This window comes from Rhinolophus ferrumequinum, chromosome 10 (assembly GCF_004115265.2).
Source record: "Rhinolophus ferrumequinum isolate MPI-CBG mRhiFer1 chromosome 10, mRhiFer1_v1.p, whole genome shotgun sequence".
Classification (NCBI taxonomy): Eukaryota; Metazoa; Chordata; class Mammalia; order Chiroptera; family Rhinolophidae; genus Rhinolophus; species Rhinolophus ferrumequinum.
The window spans coordinates 7,405,125-7,426,825 of record NC_046293.1 but is presented as its reverse complement, the minus strand read 5'-3'; the positions used below and the strand labels follow the sequence as shown (position 1 = coordinate 7,426,825).

The following is a 21,701-nucleotide window of genomic DNA, read 5'->3' as shown; positions in this document are numbered from 1 at the left end:
AGGAAACCACTGATCCGGTTTGTATCACTGTGGATTTGTGTGCGTTTTCTAAAATCTTATACACATGGAACATACAGTTCTTGTGTCTGGTTTCTTTCACTCCGCATAATTATTTCGAGTCGTGTGTATCAATAGTCGGTCCCTCTGATTGCTGCGTAGTTAAGTAGTTCATGGTATGTATACTGCAACTTGTTTATCCATTCGCCTACTGATGCACAATTTAGTTTCTAGTTTTCAGCTATGACAAATAAAACTGCTATAAATATTCATTTAGAAGTCTTTGTATTGGACGTGTGCTTTCTTTTCTCTAGGGTAAATGCCTAGGCTTGGAGTGGCGGGGTCATAGGTTTCAATTTAAGAAACTGCCAAACGTTTCCAAAGTGGTTGTACCATTTTACACTCCCACCATGAGAGTTCCAGTTGCCAAAACTTGGTATGGTCGGTGTGTTTATATTTGGACATTCTAATAAGTATGCACGTGATAGCATCTCATTGTGGCTTTAATTTGTTTTTTTCTTAATGACTGATAATGTTGAGCATCTGATTTTGTGCTTCTTTGCTATCTGGATATCGTTGGTGAAGTGTCTGTTCAAATCTTTTAACCACTTAAAAGTTGGGTTGTTTGTTTTCTTACTATTGAGTTTTGAGAGTTCTTCATACAGTATATCTAGACACAAATTCTTAATTAGGTAAGTGATTTGCAAATATTTTCTCCCAGTCTGTGGCTTTTTTCATTCTTGTAATATCTTTTAAAGAGCATAAGTTCTTAGTTTTGATGAGTTAAATTTATCAGTTTTTTTCTCTTACGGATTGTGGTTTTTGGTGTTGTATCTAAAATAATTTTTTTAACCTAAGGTCACAAAGATTTTCTCCTAGAAGAAAACATATGTTATCTTTCCGGTTTTCTTCTAGTTTTAGGTTTTATTTTTAGGTCTATGATCCATTTTGATTTAATTTTTTATATAGTGCAAAGTAGGGATTGAGGTTCTTTTTTTTTCCTTTCTTTTACATATGTCTATCCAGTTGTTCAGCACCATTTGTTGAAAAAACTATCCTTTTTCCATCTAATTGCCTTTGCATCTTTTTCAAAAATCGGTTGTCCATCCTGCGTCAGTCTATTTCTGGAAGGTACTCTATCCCACTGAACTTTTTGTCTATTTTGGTGCCAGTATCACACTTTATTAATTACTGTGTCTTAGCCTGGCTGTCAAGTTGAGTAAGTCCTACAACTTGGTTCTTTTTAAAAAGTTGTTGGCTATTCTGGGTCCCTAAGAATTTTGAAAGGAGCTTGTCAATTTCTACAAATAAAGTCATGTTGGGATTTTCATAGGATAGTTTTGAATCTATAAATTAATTTGGGGATAATTGACATGTTAACAATATTGAATTTTCCAGTCCATAAATACAGTATATCTTTCAACTTATTTAGGCTTTTAAATTTTTCTCTCAGTAGTTTTTTATAGTTTTCAGTGTGTGGGGATTGCATTTTTTGTCAGATTTGTCCCTGAGTATTTTATAAGTTTTGATGCTACTGTAAATAGGATTTAAACTTTTTTTCAGTTTCGCGTTGTTTGTTGCTAGTACATACTGTGTTTCCCAGAAAATAAGACCGGGTCTTATATTAATTTTTGCTCCAAAAGACGCATTAGGGCGTATTTTCAGGGGATGTCTTAGTTTTTCATGTACAACAATCTACATTTATTCAAATACAGTCATGTCATCTTCTTTTGGAACATCGTCATAACGTACTAAATGCGTCCGTCTGGCTGACTATCTTGATTGGGGCTTATTTTCAGGGTAGGTCTTATTTTTAGGGAAACATGGTAGATTTGATTTTATATGTGGTCTTGTATCCTACAACCTTGCTAAATAAAGTCATTTATTCTCATAGCTTTTTTTGTAGAATCTATTAATTTTTTTCAAGAAGGAAAAGTTTTACTATAGGGAATTAATTCACACAACCATTAGAAAGTCTGGGAGAAAAAGTTCAGTGAGGCCACTGTTGTTGAAGAAATAAGAGTGCCAGGTTCCCAGGAAAGTAGTGATCTCAGCTGTCGAGCTCCATTATGGCTTTAATCCATCTGAAGCTACTGTAAAAGTGGGAAGTCCTATCTGCTAATGCCTATATGTCTGCTTGCAACTGTTTTCAAAGATTATTGACTTCTTTTCTGCCTTCCAACTCTCAAGTGGGCGCCTCTCTTTAGCAATGTCTAACCTAGAATAAATGGAGAGTGGGATTCTGGGAAATGTAGTTCCAGGCCTTTCCGTATAATGCAGGGAAGACTATAGGAGGTAGTGATACCAGATTGATAGTCTGGCCCAAAGGGCATTAATAGAGAGAGATATATATATAATATCTTGCATTTGGTCATGGAGAACTGACTTAGAGGTACTGTGAAAAATAGGGGTGTTAGATGGCTGTAACTCAGGAAGATGTGATTTCCAAGAAGGCAGATGAGCTCTTTGACAGTATGGGCAGTGGTACAAGGAAGTGGGACAAGGAAGTGGCAGACCTACCGTATGTGGTACTGCCTTGTCTGGTAATTGGATGAGTGTAGAGAAACTGGAACACGTTTAGGGGATAATGATTCCAGTGATGAGGGGTTAGAAAACCAGATCACATGTGGAATGTTTGTCAGAGCTGAGAATGCCTCAGCGATGCATGATAGATGACTGCAAATATTTAGAAGACTTGTTCTTTGCTGTCTTTAAAGGAAGGCCTAGTAGCAGTGGGTGGAAGCTATGAGGAGACAGTGTCCAAGGCAATATAAAGAACTCCCTACACAGCAGCGCTACGATAGAAAGTCTGGAGGTTTCCTTTGTTGCTGCACTGCCTGGCAAGAGTATAAAGCATAAGAAGAGTGGTTTCAAATTAGATGTTCCTCACGCACCATTCTAACCCTGAAATTCCTTGCAAGGGAAAAATCCTCCAAGTCATTGGTTATGCCACATGGAATTTTGCAAGTGAAATCAAGTTCTTTTTAAATATTTTATCTTACTGTATTTGGTTTGAGTAATGCGAAATAAGCCTATTCCTTGCCTTTGCTTCAAAATACGGAAAGTGGGAAATTCATGGGAAGCTTAGAGTCAGAGGCTATGTGTGCAAAAGTCTTACTGACATATTTCATTGATTCTGGAACCTGCATTGTTTCACATGCTTGACATCTCTGACATCTGCACGCAGGTGATGGTACCCTTGGACTGTTGATGCTTTACATTGGCTGTTCATGCAGATTTTATTTTTCTTTGCATGTACAGATTTGATTTTAGCTACTCCTAATGTCATCATTTAAATGGCATTTCATGCATATTTGGTCCTACATGAGTCATTGAATTCACTTTTAATGTATCTTTGTAAAGATTACATTGTAATTTGGCACTGAAACATAGATGGGAATAACAAGGCATAAGCGTGATATTAATGACGTTATTTATCTTTGGAGAAATGACAACAATTACATATTTTTTTGGAAAGAAACAACGAAGTGCATTATACCTATGCTATTCAAGGTAAAGGCCAGTGATCAGCAGCTTATTAGTAATAGAAAATTGTAGGTCCCAGCCCACGCTTAAGTAAGAATCTGCATTTCAGTGTGATTAAAATATGAGAAGCATTGCTTTATACAACTTCAGGTAGGAAGATAACCCATTTGTAGGAGCTGTGTTAAATTTTTCTTCCTATGAGCCACTCAGTGTTAGAATGATTTTTATGCCTCAGTGCTATTTGGCCTTGTCTACTAATTTAATATCATGTGCAAATTACATTAGCATCCCATTAAATTCCCTCAGTCAGATCCAGCAAATGAAAAAATGTTAAGAACAAATGCAACACATTTATTTGGTATACCCTACTATGTAATTTCCTCTGCCTGAATGGATATATTCCAACATGCTATCTTTTTTGCATTTTTAATTAAAAACACTCTAAATGGGTACTTCAAACACTTAATTCTTTTTATTGTATTCCTTTTGTTAATTTTCCTTACCCCAAATATATGTGTGATAGCATTAATCCTTAATTGGTTGTGATTGTTAATGGTTTAATGTCTAGTTATTTTAGTACTGTTTTATAAATTGTCGAGATTACCAATTGTATTTTAAGGAAATAAATGTCTGTACAAGTCACATGTATTACATGTGCTTTGGAAACCTTATATAAATCTGTGTTGGACTGATTTCTCAGTGTGCAGACAGTAGAATGCACTCTCATTGTGCCAGGGGTCTGGTAAATGGTGATGCCATCTCACAGGTCGTTGGGAACCACACCACGGAACTGGGGGCCCCACAGGAGCTTTTTCCGCTTCCTGTATACATACAGGAAACCGCTTTTACGGTGTCTCTTCCAGGACTACGTCTCCTCTGCCATGCTCCCTGAGAGGGTGGACGCCCTGCACCTGTCAGTACCCTGTTAAAGTCACACACGAGTGCAGCTTATTGGTGGAACATAAATCACATCTCAATCTCTGGTTATAAAGGAGCCTGGGAAATAGACCGGGAGGGGCTTGGAATTGGAGTTGACTGAGCTGAAGCACGTGTCCTCCACCAAGTCAAATAATAGCTCCTATTTCTGTTACCTCACTGAAAGTTTCAGTAAACGAATTATATTATGAATTATGTGGTAGAGAAACATGTTAAATACCCCTGTGGTATCACATTGATCTTATATCTAAGGTACGTAAAAAAAGGAATCTTGATTGATCAAACTATAACAGTTTGAACGTGTTAGGGTGAAGTGTAGATTCTGGAATATTTCTGGAAGTACATTTCTGTGAGTGTCAGGACTACACAATTTCTAAAATTCTTTTTCACTCTTATGTGACTTTTACAAAGAGCTACTTAAAAAGATTTTTAAAGTAGAAGTTCTTGAAAAAATTTAAACAGACGACTAAAGGATGAATCCATGTTGGAGACTTTCATTTTAAATTAAAATTTTTATTAAGCTAATTGTAGATTCCCGTGCAGTTGTAAGAAATAACACAATAGAGAATCCATGTGCCCTTTACCCAGTTTCCGCCAGTGGTATCTTCTTGAAGAACTGTAGTATCATGTTACAGCCAAGACACTGATGTCAATACAACTCACCGATTCTATTTAGATTGCCTCAGTTTTACTTGTACTTATTTGTGCATGTGTGTTTAGTTCTATACATTTTTATCACATGTAGTTTCATGTATCTGCCACTACTGTCAAAATAACAGAACAGTTCCATCACCTCAAGGATTAGCAGTATCGTCCTTGCTTTCTGCCACACCTGCCTCACCCCACCTCCCCCCGCACACACACAACCCCTGACAACCATCTGTCATTTCAGAAATGTCATATAAACGTGATCATACGGTATGTACCCTTTGGGATTGGCTGGCTTTTGCTACTTAGCATAGCTGCCTGGAGATCCGTCTGAGTTGTTGATGTATTAGTAATGTGTTCTTTTACTGTGTTGGTGATCCTGGCGTGTTTCACATGTTGGATGGATCAGTTGTGTCTGTTCAGGTCTGTCTGCCACAGTTGTGTGGAGTTGCTTAGGAACTGGGACCAAAGGTGCCACCACACTTACTGACCAATCAGCGGTAGGTTTTGCGGCTGTGATAGAAAAGCCGCACCTTAAAGAAAAGAAGGATGCCCTTTACTTCTGGAGGCATTTTCCTGTCAAGATGAGCCCTGGCGGTCTAACTGAATTTGAGGTTCTTATAATCTTTTCACTCCAGTCAACATATTGGTGATTACTGCTTTCTAGTGAGAAAGTGTCAGCGCTGCCTCCACTTGGTGTTTGAGGCATGAAGGGCTTAGTTAGGCCCATGAATTCAAGAATCACTGGTCATGATTCTAGTGTATGGAAAGAAGTTGCTGTCTTACCTGGATTATCACAAGCCATGAATTCACATATTCAAGATTCTGGCACTTTCCAAACAACAAAGGTGCAGGCTGTCCTCACAGTACCCCAAAGTGCTGGTAAAGATGGAGGGCAGAGCAGGAAGAATGGAGGTTCCTGCCTTGAAGCTGTTGTCCATGTCGTGTGGCGAGATACAGCCATTTAAAAAGTTAAACTATGAGCTCCAAGAGGGCAGGCAGCACTTCCTCTTGTTTGCTGCTGAATCTCGGCCTCCAGCACAGAGTGTGGCATCTACGCACTGAAATAATGAATGAATGAGACAGAAGGGGAGCTTTTAAGAGATAAGTTGTTCAGTTCTTTTGGCATGAGGACTATTACAAAGTAAGTGCAGAAAACTCTGAAGGGTGTAAGGCGTTTGCTATGGAGGGAGGTGGGGGGGGGAGTATACCACTGCTCTCCACCCCCCAAAAAAGGAAAGCCCCAGTTCACACCAAGCACTTTTCCATCTCTGGAGCCTTGTACTTATTATTCCTTCCACCTGAACAGCCAGCCACTCATTTCCCAGCTCGTTTTCTTCATTTAGGTCTCTGCTCAGATGCGCACAGCTCAGGGAGGCCTTTGGTAAACAGCTTGTGTAACGTACACCACCCTCTTCCCTGTCCCTTTCCTCGTGGTCACTCTCTTCCCTTTCTCAGCTTTATTTTCTTCGTGGCATTTGTAATGATTTCCTGGTCTGTTGTGTTTGTTTTGTTTGTCTGTCTCCCGTCTAGAATGTCAACTCCCTGAGGGCAGGGACTGTCTCTTTCACCCGCTGTTATATCCCAGTGCTGAGATCCGTGCCTGGCGCATGGCAGTAACTCAGTGTTTGCTTGTGAAGTGATTTAATGAGTCGTTTTGAGGCTTTTCTTTTGAACACTTGTTCCCTGGGACGGATAGAGAAGTGCCACTCGCTGTAACCGTGCATTTCCGGAACATTTACATGGAGGGCCTGCTGTGTTCCTCGTGTCTGTGCTCAGTACATGTGCTTAGAAGGATGTGTTCAGATGCTTCATCCATACCAAATGCAAATACACTCGGCTCACTGTCCGACCACGTGGTGGGGGCTCTGAGGGAGGCAAGCCAGCCCCTGTGAGGACAGAAGCAGGAGCTCTTGAAACGTTGACACCTGAGGGGAGACATGGGCTTCGATTGGAGCTGAGAAAAGATTGTGTGTGTGTGCGCGTGCGTGCACAAGCACCAGTCCCAGTTTGGTTCCTTATTCAGTTGTCAGAAGATGTGTCCCGGTTAATTGGTTAATTTGAAAAGCACAGTGAGGAGAGTTCCCTCTACCTGTCTGACCCTTTCTACCACCTCCTCCCTTATTCCTTCACACACCAGTCTCAGTCCTTTACATTTGTCTGGAATGCTCTCTCCCAGACAAGCCCCTTGCATCAGTGGGGCTTCCTTATCAGAGAAGCCTCTTCCACCATTGCATGGAAGATGGTGCCCTCTTTTCTGTCCTTCTCCATCCCGTCTTCTTTGGGGCACTTGTTGCCACTTGAAATACACGTTTTGTACATGACTTTGTTGAGTGTCTTGTGTGGTTGCTGCCTGTCTCCGGTGCTGCAGTGTGAGCCCCCCTCTGAAAGCTGAGCCTGGGTTTTGTTTCTGCGGCCTGGCTCATGTTATGTTCCCAATAAACAGCCCAGCTCCTCGGCATCCTGGTAGAGGGGAAGTGAAACATGGGAGCTCCCCGACCAGTCTCTGCTTCCCAGAGTCCTGGTCAAAGAGCCACATGACAGAAAAGGCAGTTCGTGTGCTCTGACGCTGCCAGTGACAGCCAGCACCTGCCTCGGACTCGGAGGGCCAGGCAAGAGGCAGGGCCAGGGGTGTGGGGTGTAGGAAGGAGAGCGAGTCTCTTAGGAACTGGGGTTGTTGGGGGAGGTTTCCTTCAAGCAGATGGATGTTGAGCCAGGACCTGACAACAGGGTAAGGTGTGACTGGCAACAGAAAGGAAGGAGGAAGGTGTTTATGTCAGGTATGCATAACGGATGAGGGAAAATGTGGACATAGGAGCTGCGCTGTAAGTGGCCTTGATGTCAGCTCTAGGGAGAGGCCATCTAGCTAGTACGGCTCTTTCCTCACCTGCATAGTCTCGGACCTTTGAGGCTTCGGGCGTGTGGCGTAGCAGGCTTGTAGGACGTCAGCATACCTGCTCCTCAGTGTTCTGAATGTGCGTGCGGAGCACAAGTCTTGCTTTGCCTCAGCTCAGGTGAATGTTGGATATGTCCTCTGTCATTCAAGGACTGCCTTGCTCAGGAAACACATCACCTATACATCTTGGAACTAAGGATTATTTGAAAAAAAAGAAAACACTGTGTGTTGTCTTGACTTTAGACATGCTTAAGAGTAGTTTTGGCTTTTTACCATTCTAGATTTATTACAGATTGCAGTGTTTGCATTTGCATCTAGCTATGGATTTAGAGATGGGAGAGAATATGAATGATTTCTCCTGACTTCAGACTTAGAAACAGTTATTTATTGTATTTGATTGCTGTATGGGAGGTTGTATTTTTGAGGTTTAAATAGAAAATGTTTTCAAGTTTAGGCTTAAACACAAGAATGTAGAGCCGTGCTTGGTTCTCAGTCCTAGCTACATGATAGGACCACTTGGGTTAGGGGGTAGGGGATTGCTTTTAAAAAATCTCCAGAGATTCCTATATCATTGATCCGGGATGCTGTCTGGGTGATGGTTTTGTTGATGTTTGGTTTTTGGATTTTCTTTTTTTTTTTGAGGGGAGGGAAACAATCTTGTACTTAAAGAAAAGTTGCAAGTACAATTTAAAAACACACACTTCTCTCCTGAATCATTTATGAATAAGTTGCTGACCCAGTGTCCCATCACCTGCAACCCTTGCCCTATACTTTAGTGTATTTCTAAAAAACAAGAACATCCTTCTGCGTAGCCACACACAGCCAACAACAACAACAATTAACTAATGTATTACTACCAATTACTCTTCAGCCCCTACTCAGGGTTTCACATTTGCCCTGTTGTGGCCTTTGTAGCAAATGGACTACACTTTGCATTTAGTTGTTGTGTCTCTTTAGTCTCCTTTTGTTTAGAACAGTTCCCCCATCTCCTTCACATTTGTGACCTTGAAACTTTTGAAGATTGCATACTAGTTATTTTTATAAAATACTTCTTAATTTGGGATTGTCTGTTTTCTCGTGGTGATGTTCAAGTAAGTCAAAATGTCACTTGTCCCATTGCTGATGATGTTCACGTAAATTAGTTGATGAAGGTGGTGTCTGCCAAGCTTTTCTCTTTTCTAGTTAATAAGGTTTTTTTTAATGGGGAGGCACTTTAAAACTATGTGAATTTTCCGTTTTAAATTCATTCATTTACTTATTTCTATCATGATAGACTAGTGTTTTCCTGTTTTATACAGTGGCTTATAATCTGTCACTGTCGTTATTTTTATGCTCATATCATCGCAGATTTAGCTTTTAGGAGCCCCTTCAGACTGGCCTCTGTGACTGTTTGACATGTCCTGTCATTTGTTGAACATTTCCTTGCTTCTTGGCAAACAAGCATTCCAGGCTCACCTTGTGTTTTCCTTACCCTGGCCCCCAGATTAGCTCTTTTTCCAAAGAACTCTGGATTTTTTTAGTGAAGAATGGTATTTAGAAGCCACAGTCTGGGGGCTAGAAGTGTTCATTGCTGTTTGTTCCTAAGCCCTCTTAGTAACAGAGCTAGGAAGTGTGTGTGTGTGTGTGTGTGTGTCTGTGTGTGTGTACAGCAGTCCCCCCTATGTGCAAGGGATATGTCCCAAGACCCCAGTGGATGCCCAAAACCATGGATAGTACTGAACCTTGTATATACTATGTTTTTTCCTATACACACCTTTTCGCTTACAGGAAGCATTTTACCACTTGTCTTTGGCATATCCAAATTGCCAGCATCACTACTCTGGCGCTTTGGGGTCGTTAGGAAGTAAAATAAGGATTGCTTGGACACAAGCACCGTGGAACTGATAACCGAGACAGCTAAGTGATGAACGGGAAGGTAGCTTCTAGTCTATTAGAAACCATGAGTCATGCCAGTAACTAATTGTGATCCAACACCACGGGATTCTTTTGAGTTTTCTCTCTTTATTGGGTAACTCCTTTTTCGACAGTGAAAAACCACTATCATCACCCTTCATATATTTATTGATCAGTCCCCCTGTAGTAATCAGTCTTGCATCACCACCACCTAGATGGGTGCCCTCCCTCTTCACCCCACTTAGGGTCTGACTCAACACAGGGATATTTTAAAGCTCCCAAACGATGAGAGAGCACAACTGAATTAGGAGGTGAACCCCACACTATCTGATCCACTATTAAGTGAATGGCAGGTTTTTAAGTCAGGTTTGCTTTGGGAAAATAAATTCTCCCTCAGGAAGTGAAATTGAAAGAGAAGACTCAATTCTACCAGTATACACAGTAAAAGATCAGGGTGAAAGCACAGCCTGTCTCCTGGATAGCTTTGGAAAATATTTGTTTTGGAAACAAACCTGCTTGTAGTGAACCTGAATTTCAGTCTCTTTCCCTGAATTACCTGTTTATAGGAAAAAATATTTGAAAAGGTTAGTTGTTTTTTAAGAATGTGTCTTATTAAAGACTCACTGCTTTTTTTTCACATTGCATTTTTAAAATTAGCTTTCCATTTTAGAATAGACTTAGAAAAACTGCTACTTAATGCTTTTTAAAGCATCAAATATTAAATAGGAGATACTCTGACCGTGGTTGCTCTTTTCCTGTAGTCAGTGGCACTTTAAAATATGGAAGCCAAGTTACAGTAACTGGGTCACGAGGAGCACCGTCTTCTCCTTCCACTTTAGCCAGAGGAAGCAAGAGGCTCCAGTAGCCAAACGTAACAGGCTCTGGGGTCGTCCTGCCTTCGATGGCAGCATCCATCTTGCCAATTTTTGTAAATCCATTTTCTTAAAGTTACGCATGGCTGCAAGTGGATTTCCACCAAGTGCTCCACGCTGAGACTGGGGTACACATAATCTGACTCCAAAGAAACCCAGCTCTAAACCGAAGGACGTTCCAGTAAAACCTCTTTCGTGACTGTATTTTTAAAGTTTTCATGTAGAGTATGAATTGCGCACATTAGACTTTTGTGTGTTCATGCGCAGAAGTACACAATGAGAAAAGCCTATGCTTGTGAGTGTGGACAGAGCCGCCGAAAACTTGACGTGTAGGGAAAACTCTTGGTTTTTTGCTTTAGTTCTTGTTTCCTGTTAAGTAAAGCGTTAATTACCTGTTCATGAGAGCACGCCTCCATGTTGGTCCTCAGTTCCTTCTTATAATAAGTTCAGTGATTTCTACTCCCCAAACTCAAGTCCTTCAGGAGCTATCTGGTGATTTTTGCCAAACATTTGTAAATGTTTACGGAATTTTTTTCTTTAACTTGACTGACTTTTAACGTAAGCATTTTTTTGGTGATTTCTGTGAAGCCCTGAATTTGATGTGTTGGTCCCCTAAAATCACAAATACTGCAGGCAATATCTGTACAGTACTTTGGAGACCTGGGAACTAGATCGCCGCCTCTCCTTCTAGTTCTGAAATTCAATAAGCGTGGCGTCTGTGGTCTCCTGCCTTCAGCTTTGAAGCGACACCAGTGGTTGCTTGTGCGTTTTTCCCAGCTAATACATACAGTGAAAGTTGGCAGCTTTCTAGATCTATGTTAGAATATATATTGGAATTTATTCTGTAATGTATTAGAATAAATATTACATTTTAAATATGAAGTATAAATTACATTATCTTAATTTCTTAAGATTCAGCACATTTCGTCAACTAGAATGTTTATTATTACGCATCATTTTTATTTTAATCGAGGAGAGCAAAACCTGATTGTCCTAATTCAGGTGTGCCAGGAGGATGCAACTGTGAGCTCACCCAATAAAAAATACATGGATATTAGGACACTCAGTACCTGCCTTAAATACACAAGATACAGAACATAGAATATTATGTTAACCATCCATGAAGATATCATGGGAAATACCTAAATTATGATAAATACCTGTGTACCGTAATTGAATTAATATATTCTGTGTTATTCTGAGGAGTATTGCTGGAAGCCAACCGGATGTTGTCATAAATTCACATCAGGTTCTTTGCTAAGTGGAAATACGCTAATGGGGTGGGTGTGTGTGTGTCTTCGTGTTCGTTTAGGAAGATACTATAAAAACTCGCTCTGAAAGACTTCTTTGAAGTCAAACTTAATGTCATGTTTTGCAAAAAGAGTGACAAACCAAAATAAGGGGATAACTAAAGGACAAATTTTTTTCATCCTCGTAGTTTAAGTAAAGTACTGTGTTCTCTCGGTCACAGAGATGAAATGTTGCCTTGCACACCATCTACAAGCATTTGATTTGCTTAGAGTACAGATGTTTAACCTTCTGCTGTGACATTACTTTAACAGAGAGAAGGAGCAAGAAAGGGAAGAACAGTTAATGGAAGACAAGAAAAGGAAGAAAGAGGATAAAAAGAAAAAAGAAGCCACTCAGAAGGTGGGTTTAATCAATTAAGTCTGTTAAATAATGCTGCAGCTGATGTTAGGAAAACAGCAGTAAACAGTATTGGGAAAGGCAAGACAGTTACCTATCCTTGAACTCTTGTCGTATTTCCTTATTTGTATCATAATTAGTCTCCATTTTCTTAAGCTTACAGAATAACTACAGAGTTGCTGGAGTTTTCCCTGCTCTTTTCCTTTTGGTCCACCTGCAGCATTGTCTCTTACATGAGCCTGCCTTTGGATAAAGTTCGAAAGAAACCTCCTTTGCAGAGGACCTGGTGGGCCTGCTTAGTGCTCTGTGGAAGAGAGCATTGCCCAGCTTTGAAGGATTTGCTTAGGGAAAAAGATGCTAAAAGAGAAAAAGACGTAGGGCTGACAGCTGTCAACTGTCAAGTCTTAGTTGAAGTGTTTGTGCGACAGGTCTGTGGAGCAGAGAGTGGTTGGACCCCCCTGCCCTGCACCCTTTGCTGCACATCATGCCCCCCTGCCCTGGACGTTGTCTGAGCTTATTTCCCCCACCTGGCCACTCTTTTAAGCCCCCACTGACTAGCGCTGTGGCTCAGCAGGGTGGCTCTGATCCCTTTTTTTGGAGGCAAAAGGATCTAATTCCAGTTCCTGTTACCACTCCCTGAAGCACTTGGGAGGCAGGGCCCCACTGTGAGAGGCAGGTTTGAGGGTCCCTGCTATGGTCCCAGGTTATTGAAGCTAAGTTTAGGGAGACAGAAACTGCTAAAAAGGTTCAGCAGGAACTCTAGATTTAGAACGGACTCAAGGCAGTAGAACACAAGCCAATGCAAGATAAAAGGGACACGACACGTTTTCCCAGTGTTCTTCACTAGAGCGTTGCCCAGCGTTCCTTTTTCTGAATCATTGACATTGGATCCCTTATGAGTGCTAGCATTAAAAACAATACTGGAAATATTTTCTGAATTGGATTGTATATACCCCTGCCACATGAAACCTATGAAGTGTGATTTATCTTTTCTTCGTGACTTAACAAAAATGAGTACTCATTATTGGTTGGTGCTATAATAGACTGCTGTGCTCTTTTAAGATGTTGTCTGCTTTTTATTGTGTTTCTATTTCTATTAATAGTGGTGTGCTCACCATCATGTCTGCATGCTGTCTCGGTACCTTCTTCTCATGTGTTGCTTGTGACCTGAGCTTGTTCGAATTGTCTAAAATGACAGTAAAGAGTTTGACTAAAGTTGGTAGGTAATGACCCAGAGGCTTTGTTTATACTTCCTTTTGGGTGTGCAGCCACAGTCCACGTCATGGAGGCTGCAAATCAGCAGCAGCTCCACCAGTTACAGGATAGTGTGGGCATTGCCCTGTGCCCTGCATACGCTGACCCTCTGAATGGGGTGACGGGAGAGTGAACCTCAGTGAAGGTTCTCTTTCCTTGAGAGCATTCACACGGCGTCTACTAAATTGGTATACAAATTGGATTTTGCGGACTGTACGAATGGATGGTTACTAGGCTGGATAGTGAGGAACTTGGGCAAAGGCTGGTAATAAGAAGATGCCCAATAGAACAATCAACTAGAAGATGTATGGGCCGCCCTCGTTCTTCACTTAGATAACGACGTTCTCTTCACCTGAAAATATCAGTATCTAGAAATGATGACAACAGTGTCAATTTGATTGTGGGTCCCACTAATAGGAAAAGCATTAAAATTCAAGATGGAGTGAGTTTAATCAAGAGGGAACTGGGATTATTTATGCAGAGAAGGTAGTGGATTCAGCTGGATGATCTCTGTGTGCTTGTATCTGCATCAAGAACTGGTTAAGAAGTTAGGGCAAAGAGGAAAATCATAAATAAAACTTCAAATGGTTAATGATGAGCAATAAAAATTCGTTGGTTTTGTTCGAAAATGTTCCGGACCAGCTGACACAGGATCTATGCCAACACATGGCCATTGGTATTGTTTTGTCAAACTGAACCATTGTGAAATTTCAGAATGAAATTGCGATTTAGCAGTTTTAAGGAGAGAACACAAAGCTCATCTTGTGATTGTCTTAGTGGTTTCCAACTTTATTGTAGAGATGACACCTCAGCTAGGAGGCATAAAATGTGCTGTGATGCAAAGAACTGTCGAACGTGCTGGTGGTTCTATTATGGGGTCGGTCATTCAGTCCGTTAGCAAACACGTGTGGTATCTCCTAGTGTTTCCACACTCCTCTCGCTGCCTCGCCTATTGCTTTCTAATCATCTCTTTGCGTCTGTCTTCCCCCGTTAGACTAAGTTTTTCAAGGTTTTATTCCTATTTGTATTTCCAGGAACTAGGAGAGTGAATGCCTGGTACATAAGAGTCACTCAAAAATGTTTGTTTAATAAGTGAATGGTTAAGAATGAGTGCTGGCAGCATAATTTTCTTGAAGAATTGACTTTCATTTCAAGCTAAATTAAATTATTTCCATGCAGAAATTAAGCATGAGCCTTTTCCATTGTATTAAATGGCTGAGGCAGTTTGCTCTTTCTGGAGCCATCACTGAGTAAACTGTTAGATTTCCGTTCATGAGAGAGGTGTCAAAGAAGGATTCCATTAACATTCATTAGGCTGGTGCTGCTAAAGGACCATTGTTTAGTGTTGGCAGAACACATGCTTTGATCATCCAGCTTTTCACCGTCTGGAGGACAGCTCTTTTCACAGAACCCACATTATAAGACACATTTGACATTATTTGGGTTTGTAGCTTGCAATTGGGGAAGGCTTTGACTTCCTGTATAACCGATCTTCAAAATGGCCTTCTAAGAAATATTTACAATGGTATAAACCGTAAATTGCCTTAAGGGATTGGTATGTGGATACAAATCAGTTCATTCTTGGATAAATGGGGTTATACAAAAATTATACAGTTGAATTGAGCTCTGTAACAATTAGTACTGGGAAGCACATTCATTTTAGCTGTCTACCACGAATTCAATACAGTAGAATTAGCTTGTCTTTTCAGGCAAGAATGTAAGAAACACTCCAGGAGGTCACATAAGTAGATTGTTTTAATTCAGATTCATTGTCTGGCAGTGGTGTGCTGGAATCCATTGTGAAATGGGCTGGTTAGCTACAGGACATAACCTTCCAAAGATGAGCGTGTTTTGAACACTCATAGCAGTAACTTAGTATGGTTACCAGTCAAAAATAACCAAACCTCCTCTTTTCTATATGAATATGTTCATTATAAAAGTCAGAGAACCAATATAAAAATACTTTGGAAGATTAACAGCTGGGAGAAAGGGGTCAAAATTACCCAGGATCTCAATCATGTAATATGACCCCTATTGGAATTCTGGAGCATTATCTTTGGATGTTTTTCTTGCGCGTGACCTTTTGTGGTTTTGTATTAATATTATAAGGCATGACTAATTAGGTGCTGTCATTTATTTTCTCCTCTTAATACCAGAACCAGTTTTTCATGTGGGTCCTAATCATCATTTCCAACCCCCCCCAAAACCCATTATTATATTCAGCCTATCCAACGTTTTAGGTTAATCACTTGCATAGATGTATTAGTTGCTACATATATAAGGAGATACTTTTAACGAAGCAGTCTTTATTTGTTCACAATTTACAATTTTTTGCTATAAACTTTGATAAAAATAGCAAACATTTATTGAGCACAGGATATCTGTTTAATCTTTACAACCACCATTTGCAGGGAGATGCTATTATTATCTCCATTCAACAGATAAATAGAAAACTCAGCTCACACAGCCAGGAAGTGGCACGGCTTGGTTCTGAATCCTGCTTTCCTGACATGACCTCTGATACCTCTGATGATGGGACCTTGTTGGAGCTTTTGCTTTCTAGATGTGAGGTCAAGTGTTTGAGTCCATACTCATGGGGGACTCTTTCTGTCTCTATGACTAATTTAGTTTCTGGGCCACAGCAACTTGCTTTCTCTAGTCGAGGCACTCAAAATGGCAAACAGCATTCCTGGAACATGGACCTCATCATTTAATGCAAGTGGAATGCCTTTTGTTTTAATTTTTAATATCCTTCATAATGATGGTCATGTAAGTTATGATGGCCATTGACTTTAGAAGGAAATCTGAACTGACTCCCAGCTTCTTTGGAGTTGAACTATGCCCGTGTGTCTGATAGCTTAAATTGCTTGAGTTATCACAATTAAAGTGATCTTAGAATACCGAATTAGAAAGCATATCTCATTTACTTATGTCTGTTCATTTATTTTTCAGGTCACGGAACAAAAAACCAAAGGTAAGTTTTTGGGGTTTTGTTTTTTTCCCTTTATAAGTCATTAGAACCTTTTGTGTTTAGGTTTTACACCCTTGCTGACTCAACCTCCAATCTGCTTGATAAGTGAGAGTGGGTGTAGAGTAATTAAGGTTGGTTGTTTGCAGCCACTAAAGAGCAGTAATAACAAATTAAAAGTACTTAAGTAGTGTTTGTAGTGGCCTTACATTTTTTAGGATGCGAAAGAGATTAGAAAAAAAATAATACCTTGTTTCCAAAGTATATGGGTCATGATTTTGAACTGAACCTTTTCAGAACTTTTCTTAGAACAATAACAGAAATCAACATTAGCCCCTCACTTACAGATGGGAACCGCAGAGGGTTGTTAACCATCGTGGTCTATGACATGTATTGAGTCTGAAATGATTATATCTAGGATGGTCACACTGTCTTCTGAGCTAGAGCCTAGAACACACTTTTTTAAAAAGATAATGCATTTTAACTGTTACGAAATTGTAATGTGTTGTAAAACCAAGCAGATGTCCCTCGGGTCACTTTCAACCTAATGGTTTACATATTTTCCGTTCTTTCTCTTCCGTTAACTTTTGATTATTCAGTCTTGTCTGGTGATGGTCATACTTTTGGTCAGTTTCCCTTAAATTCCTCAAGTCTTAATTCCTTGAGACCAATGTTCTAGCTCCTATCCTTGCCCACTTAAATATGTGCTTCTCAGCCAGTGTGTGCATTAGAATAATTTACATAGAATTGTCAAAATACACAAGCCTGGGTCTCCTCCTAAACCTTCCTGGTCTCAGATCAAAACCCTAGCAGATGTATTTTGAGAAGCTCCGCAGGTAACCCCAGTACTTGACCCAGGCTGAGAACCATTTACCTGGATGCAGAGAATCAGCTGTGACTGATAACTTAGGGGAGGACGGGGCTTGATGGGAGGCCCTCTAATGACTGGGTTTTTCATAGTTTTATTTTCTCTGTTGGGCTCCCAGATCAAAGCATGTCACACAATGTGGGAAGACTAAGAGAGACAGTGCTAGTTTCTTAGGAAATTTAGTTATGGAAAACAAATTCTCAGATGACTGGACATGGCTGTAATATATTTCTAATCAAAAGGCATGTCAAAGGAAAATGTAGTCTGGGACTTTGTAGTGGTTTATAAAATAAACTGAAAGAAGCCATTCTTTGTCATAATTATCTTAATTAATTAAACAGCATAGTGTTCTTTCCTTGTACTTTCAACCAGTTCTCAGCCCACACAGTAGGCTTTATTTTGAGAGTATCTTCGTAAATTACTTGTTTGAAATATACATTACACTTTACCGTAGAAATTGAGTTACTGGTAGTGGTACAATGTTCATATTTTCTAAACCAACATACTGTCTAGGAAAGGATTGGAACACACAAGCATTTATATTTATAGGACTTTTTGATGATTGATGGGTACAACAGGTGAGAAAATTGGCATTTTCCTGAAAAATCCAGGCCCTGTGGCTGCTGGGACGTGATGGTTAGGTTCTTAGGCCTGGTCACAACTCATGAAGCCAGGTACCAGCTGGGCCGTAGGAACGAGCTGCTCTGTATGGTAGGTGGTGTTTCTGTTGGAAAACAGACACATTAGGAATTCTTTCTCAGATTTATCTTTTTCTTTTTAGTACCAGGTTTGTTCTCAGAAACACATTTCTTTTTCCTCTGCCAAAGTCTTAAAAATCAAACTTCATTTTCTACTTACTATCACATTTTCCTTCTAGTTAGGGTCTTTCTCATACCTACCCCCAAAAATGGAATACAGCCTCAGTTCCCATACTCCCCCCATCCCACCCTACACCACCCATCTCCAACCCCCCCATCAAAAACGAAAGTATACCCGCTGATGGAATCCCTCGCTAAAAAAAAAAAAAAAAAAAAAAAACGAAAGTAAAATAATCTTAAATTGAGCTGAGAGCCTGTTTCGGGTCTCCTAAAGGGATTTACTTGTTAGAACCAGGAAGCAGATGGAGAGTAAAAATAAAAATTATCCTTGGGGTGTGTTAGACCAGAAGTAGTGGGAGGCCCAGATCTTTCTACTTTTGGTTTCTTTCTATAGCCACACCTTCATTTTTGTTTCCAAAAGCCTGCCTAGGAGTTCTAAATCCCATTCTACTCGTCCCTCAACTGATGTTTCTGGGTCCTATTCCTCTTCCGAAAGTTGATGCCTTCCTCAGGCAATCTTCCCTTAACCCTCAATCTTCCCCTCTTTCCCCAACAGACCCCATAAGAAAAAAGAAAACTGTGTTGGTGCCAAATCTCTGGTTGTACCGAGGACTGAAGTAAGATTTGTCCATATTTGAGAGAAAAAGTAGATTCATTATATATTTTTTATCTTCATCATTAAAAAAAAAAGTGAGAATTCTGGAGAGAACAGGGCAGGGATTTCAGTTGGAGGTTCATGGACTAGACTTGGGCCTGCTGCCCAGGTAACAAATAATCAAAAACACTTCAGGTAGAAGCTAATAGCCCCCTTTGTTGGATATTAGACTTAGAATTGAAAGCGTTTGGGGGATTGATTTAATAGATCTCATTTAACAGGGATGAAGGGTAAGATTAGGATTAGAAAGATAGACCATGTAATAGAGGAGTTTGGACATTGCAATTTAACTTTGTGAAAAAGTAGTTAAAGTGACGGTTGGCTTAATGGGAGTTACCGGTATGAAATGATTGTTTTATAAAAACTAATCTGACCTCAAACTGCATTAGTAGAAATACAGTATCTAGGAAGGGATTTGCAATTCCTGTAATGGGCACCACACTATGGAAAGGAACAGAGATCAACCTCTATGGACCATGTGGAGTTTAGGCCAGTATAGTCAAGAAATTTGAACCTGTGTCACCGCTGGGAAGGTTAAACATGGGGGGAGGGGGCGGGGGGGGAGTTAAAATTTTTAAATATTGCCTAAAGCAGTAATTCAGATCCTTTACCCCACTGGGACAGCACCTTTCATCAGCGTACCCAGGCTGATGGACCAGTGCAGTGCATTGGCCACAACTCTGTCTTTTGAGCCTTTTCCAGAAGGCTTATTACAATGAGTGCATGTTGGTGGTTGGGATAACCTTGAATCTACTCTACTTTATTAGTATTTGAAGTGGGTTTTCTTTTCCCAAGTAAATAATTTACAAACTACTTGTGGTATCCCTCATACCTTGTAGAGACACCTGTGTGTTCTAAAATGGTGGTGGGAGCCATTTGTTCAGAGATGGAACTGGCTGCCTCTAGAAAGTGAATGGATGTGAGATTATTATAAGACATGTGGCTCAAATAGGTGGGCACAAAATAGTTCCGGTGCAAGGTAATGAGGACTTCCACCTGGTCAGGAGTGGTGGTGGTGGGAGAGGGGAAGGAATGAACTAGAGAGATGCTTTGGTTCAATAGAATTTCATTACTGTTGATTGGGTAATGGTGCATGGGGGGAAGGGCAAAGGCTAAGACACCTTTCAGGTTTCTGACTTGGGCAGAAGGTTGGGTGATGACTCCATTCCTTGAACCAGGAGATAATGGGTGAGGAGCTGGGAACAAGTTTGAGGGTCAGGGGGAGGGTGGAAGAGATCTGAGTTGGAGATTGTGAGTGATTTGGGAAATTACTTGTTATATAACTGATAGTTAAAGCCTAGGCATGAGAGAGTTTGTACCCCAGCGTGCAGGCCCCACGTTCACATTAAGATTTTTTTTTTTTTTAAAGATCCAACTCATGACCAAATTCAGCTGCAACTCTGATTAAGGGGATAGTCAAAAGCAGAAGTTGCCAGCTATGACCCTCGAGCCAAATCTGACTCACTGCTCGTACATTTTTAAATGGTTGGAAAAAAATAAAAGAACAATATTTATGACAATGAAAGTGACATGAAATTCATATTTCAGCGTCATAAATAAAGTTTTATTGGAACACAGACACGCTCATTCATTTATACATTGTGGCTGCTTTTGCCCTGCAAGTGCAGAGTTGAGTGATTACAACAAAGACTGTGGCCAGCAAAGCCTAAAATATTTGCTCTCTGCCCAGAGAAAGCTTGTAGAGAAGCCCATAAAAGAAGAGCTGAAGAGCTAGCTGGAGTGGGTCTCACTAAAAAATGGAGACGGAAGGAACAGCCAGGTGTGTCAAGTTGCAGAAAAGTCAAAGAAGAAAAGGTCCAACAAGTACGCATTAGACTGACAGTGAAGATCACTCGTATTTAATGAGGAAAGAAGCTTCCAGGGAGATGTTAGGACAAGAGCCAATGTGCATTGAGTTTGTGGAGTGAGTGAAAAGTAAAAAAATGGAGACAGTGCTTAGAGGTTACTTAAAGTTGTGCATTATTCATTGGCCATTCACTGTGTGTCACCAGTCTTTGAGATTTTTTTGTATTACATTGTAACTGATTATTCTTCACCAAGAAAATTTCAGTCTAAAATAATGTCTTAGATTTCTAGGGTTTGTATATTAACCACTATTTTAAAAAATATTCTAGATTTTTTTTAACGTTTGGTACCAAGATATTTAAAGAAAATACTGGGGGTGCCAAAAAAATGTATATGTACAAGTGGATACTTTAGTCAGCGTTGCTCAAGCAGTAGTTCACCATAATCAGACGTGTCTGGACGCTGATGGTAACCACTTTGAGCACCTCTTGTAACTGCAGAAGTCAAACGTGACTTGTGTTTATCTTTTGTTATCGGTATATGTTGAGTATTACAATTTTAATACAGTTTTCCTTTCTTAAAATGTGTATATTTTTTTTTTGGCATCCTCTGTAGTAGTTTGTATTGATCCTTCCTATTTCAGAATTTTCTTAATACTTTTAGCATCTTACTGAAGTTTTTCAGAAATAGAGGCCATTGGAAGTTCAAACTGAGATGAGAATGACATAAGATAAAGGCAATGGGGAGGAGAAAAAGATTTAATCTTAGAGTAAAGAATTGGTTTTGGAAGTAAATAAATGGAAATTAGAAAATAGGATATTCAGCATTTTTCCCAGTGTCTTTATTTTTCTTTGATACAGAGATCCTTTTAAGCCACAGCCTTTTTTTTTTTTTCCTGGAAAGTAAAAAACTGTGCCCTTATTTTGAGCAGCGGATCTTTAGAAATGTTTGCACCAC

The 21,701-nt window shown here is 40.1% G+C and overlaps 1 protein-coding gene across 6 annotated transcripts in view; it reads left to right on the top strand.

Moving 5' to 3' along the window:
* Nucleotides 1-21,701, top strand: part of TNRC6B (trinucleotide repeat containing adaptor 6B) — a 230,511-nt gene that overhangs the window by 145,482 nt on the left and 63,328 nt on the right. For 5 of the 6 annotated variants that reach the window (XM_033117612.1, XM_033117608.1, XM_033117609.1 and 2 more), the window contains 2 exons: nucleotides 12,291-12,378; nucleotides 16,582-16,603. In XM_033117612.1, the coding sequence (XP_032973503.1) occupies nucleotides 12,291-12,378; nucleotides 16,582-16,603 (110 nt within the window). Of the gene's footprint in view, nucleotides 1-12,290; nucleotides 12,379-16,581; nucleotides 16,604-18,839; nucleotides 18,901-21,701 lie in introns of those variants that run through there. The other variant, XM_033117611.1, reaches the window with a different exon arrangement.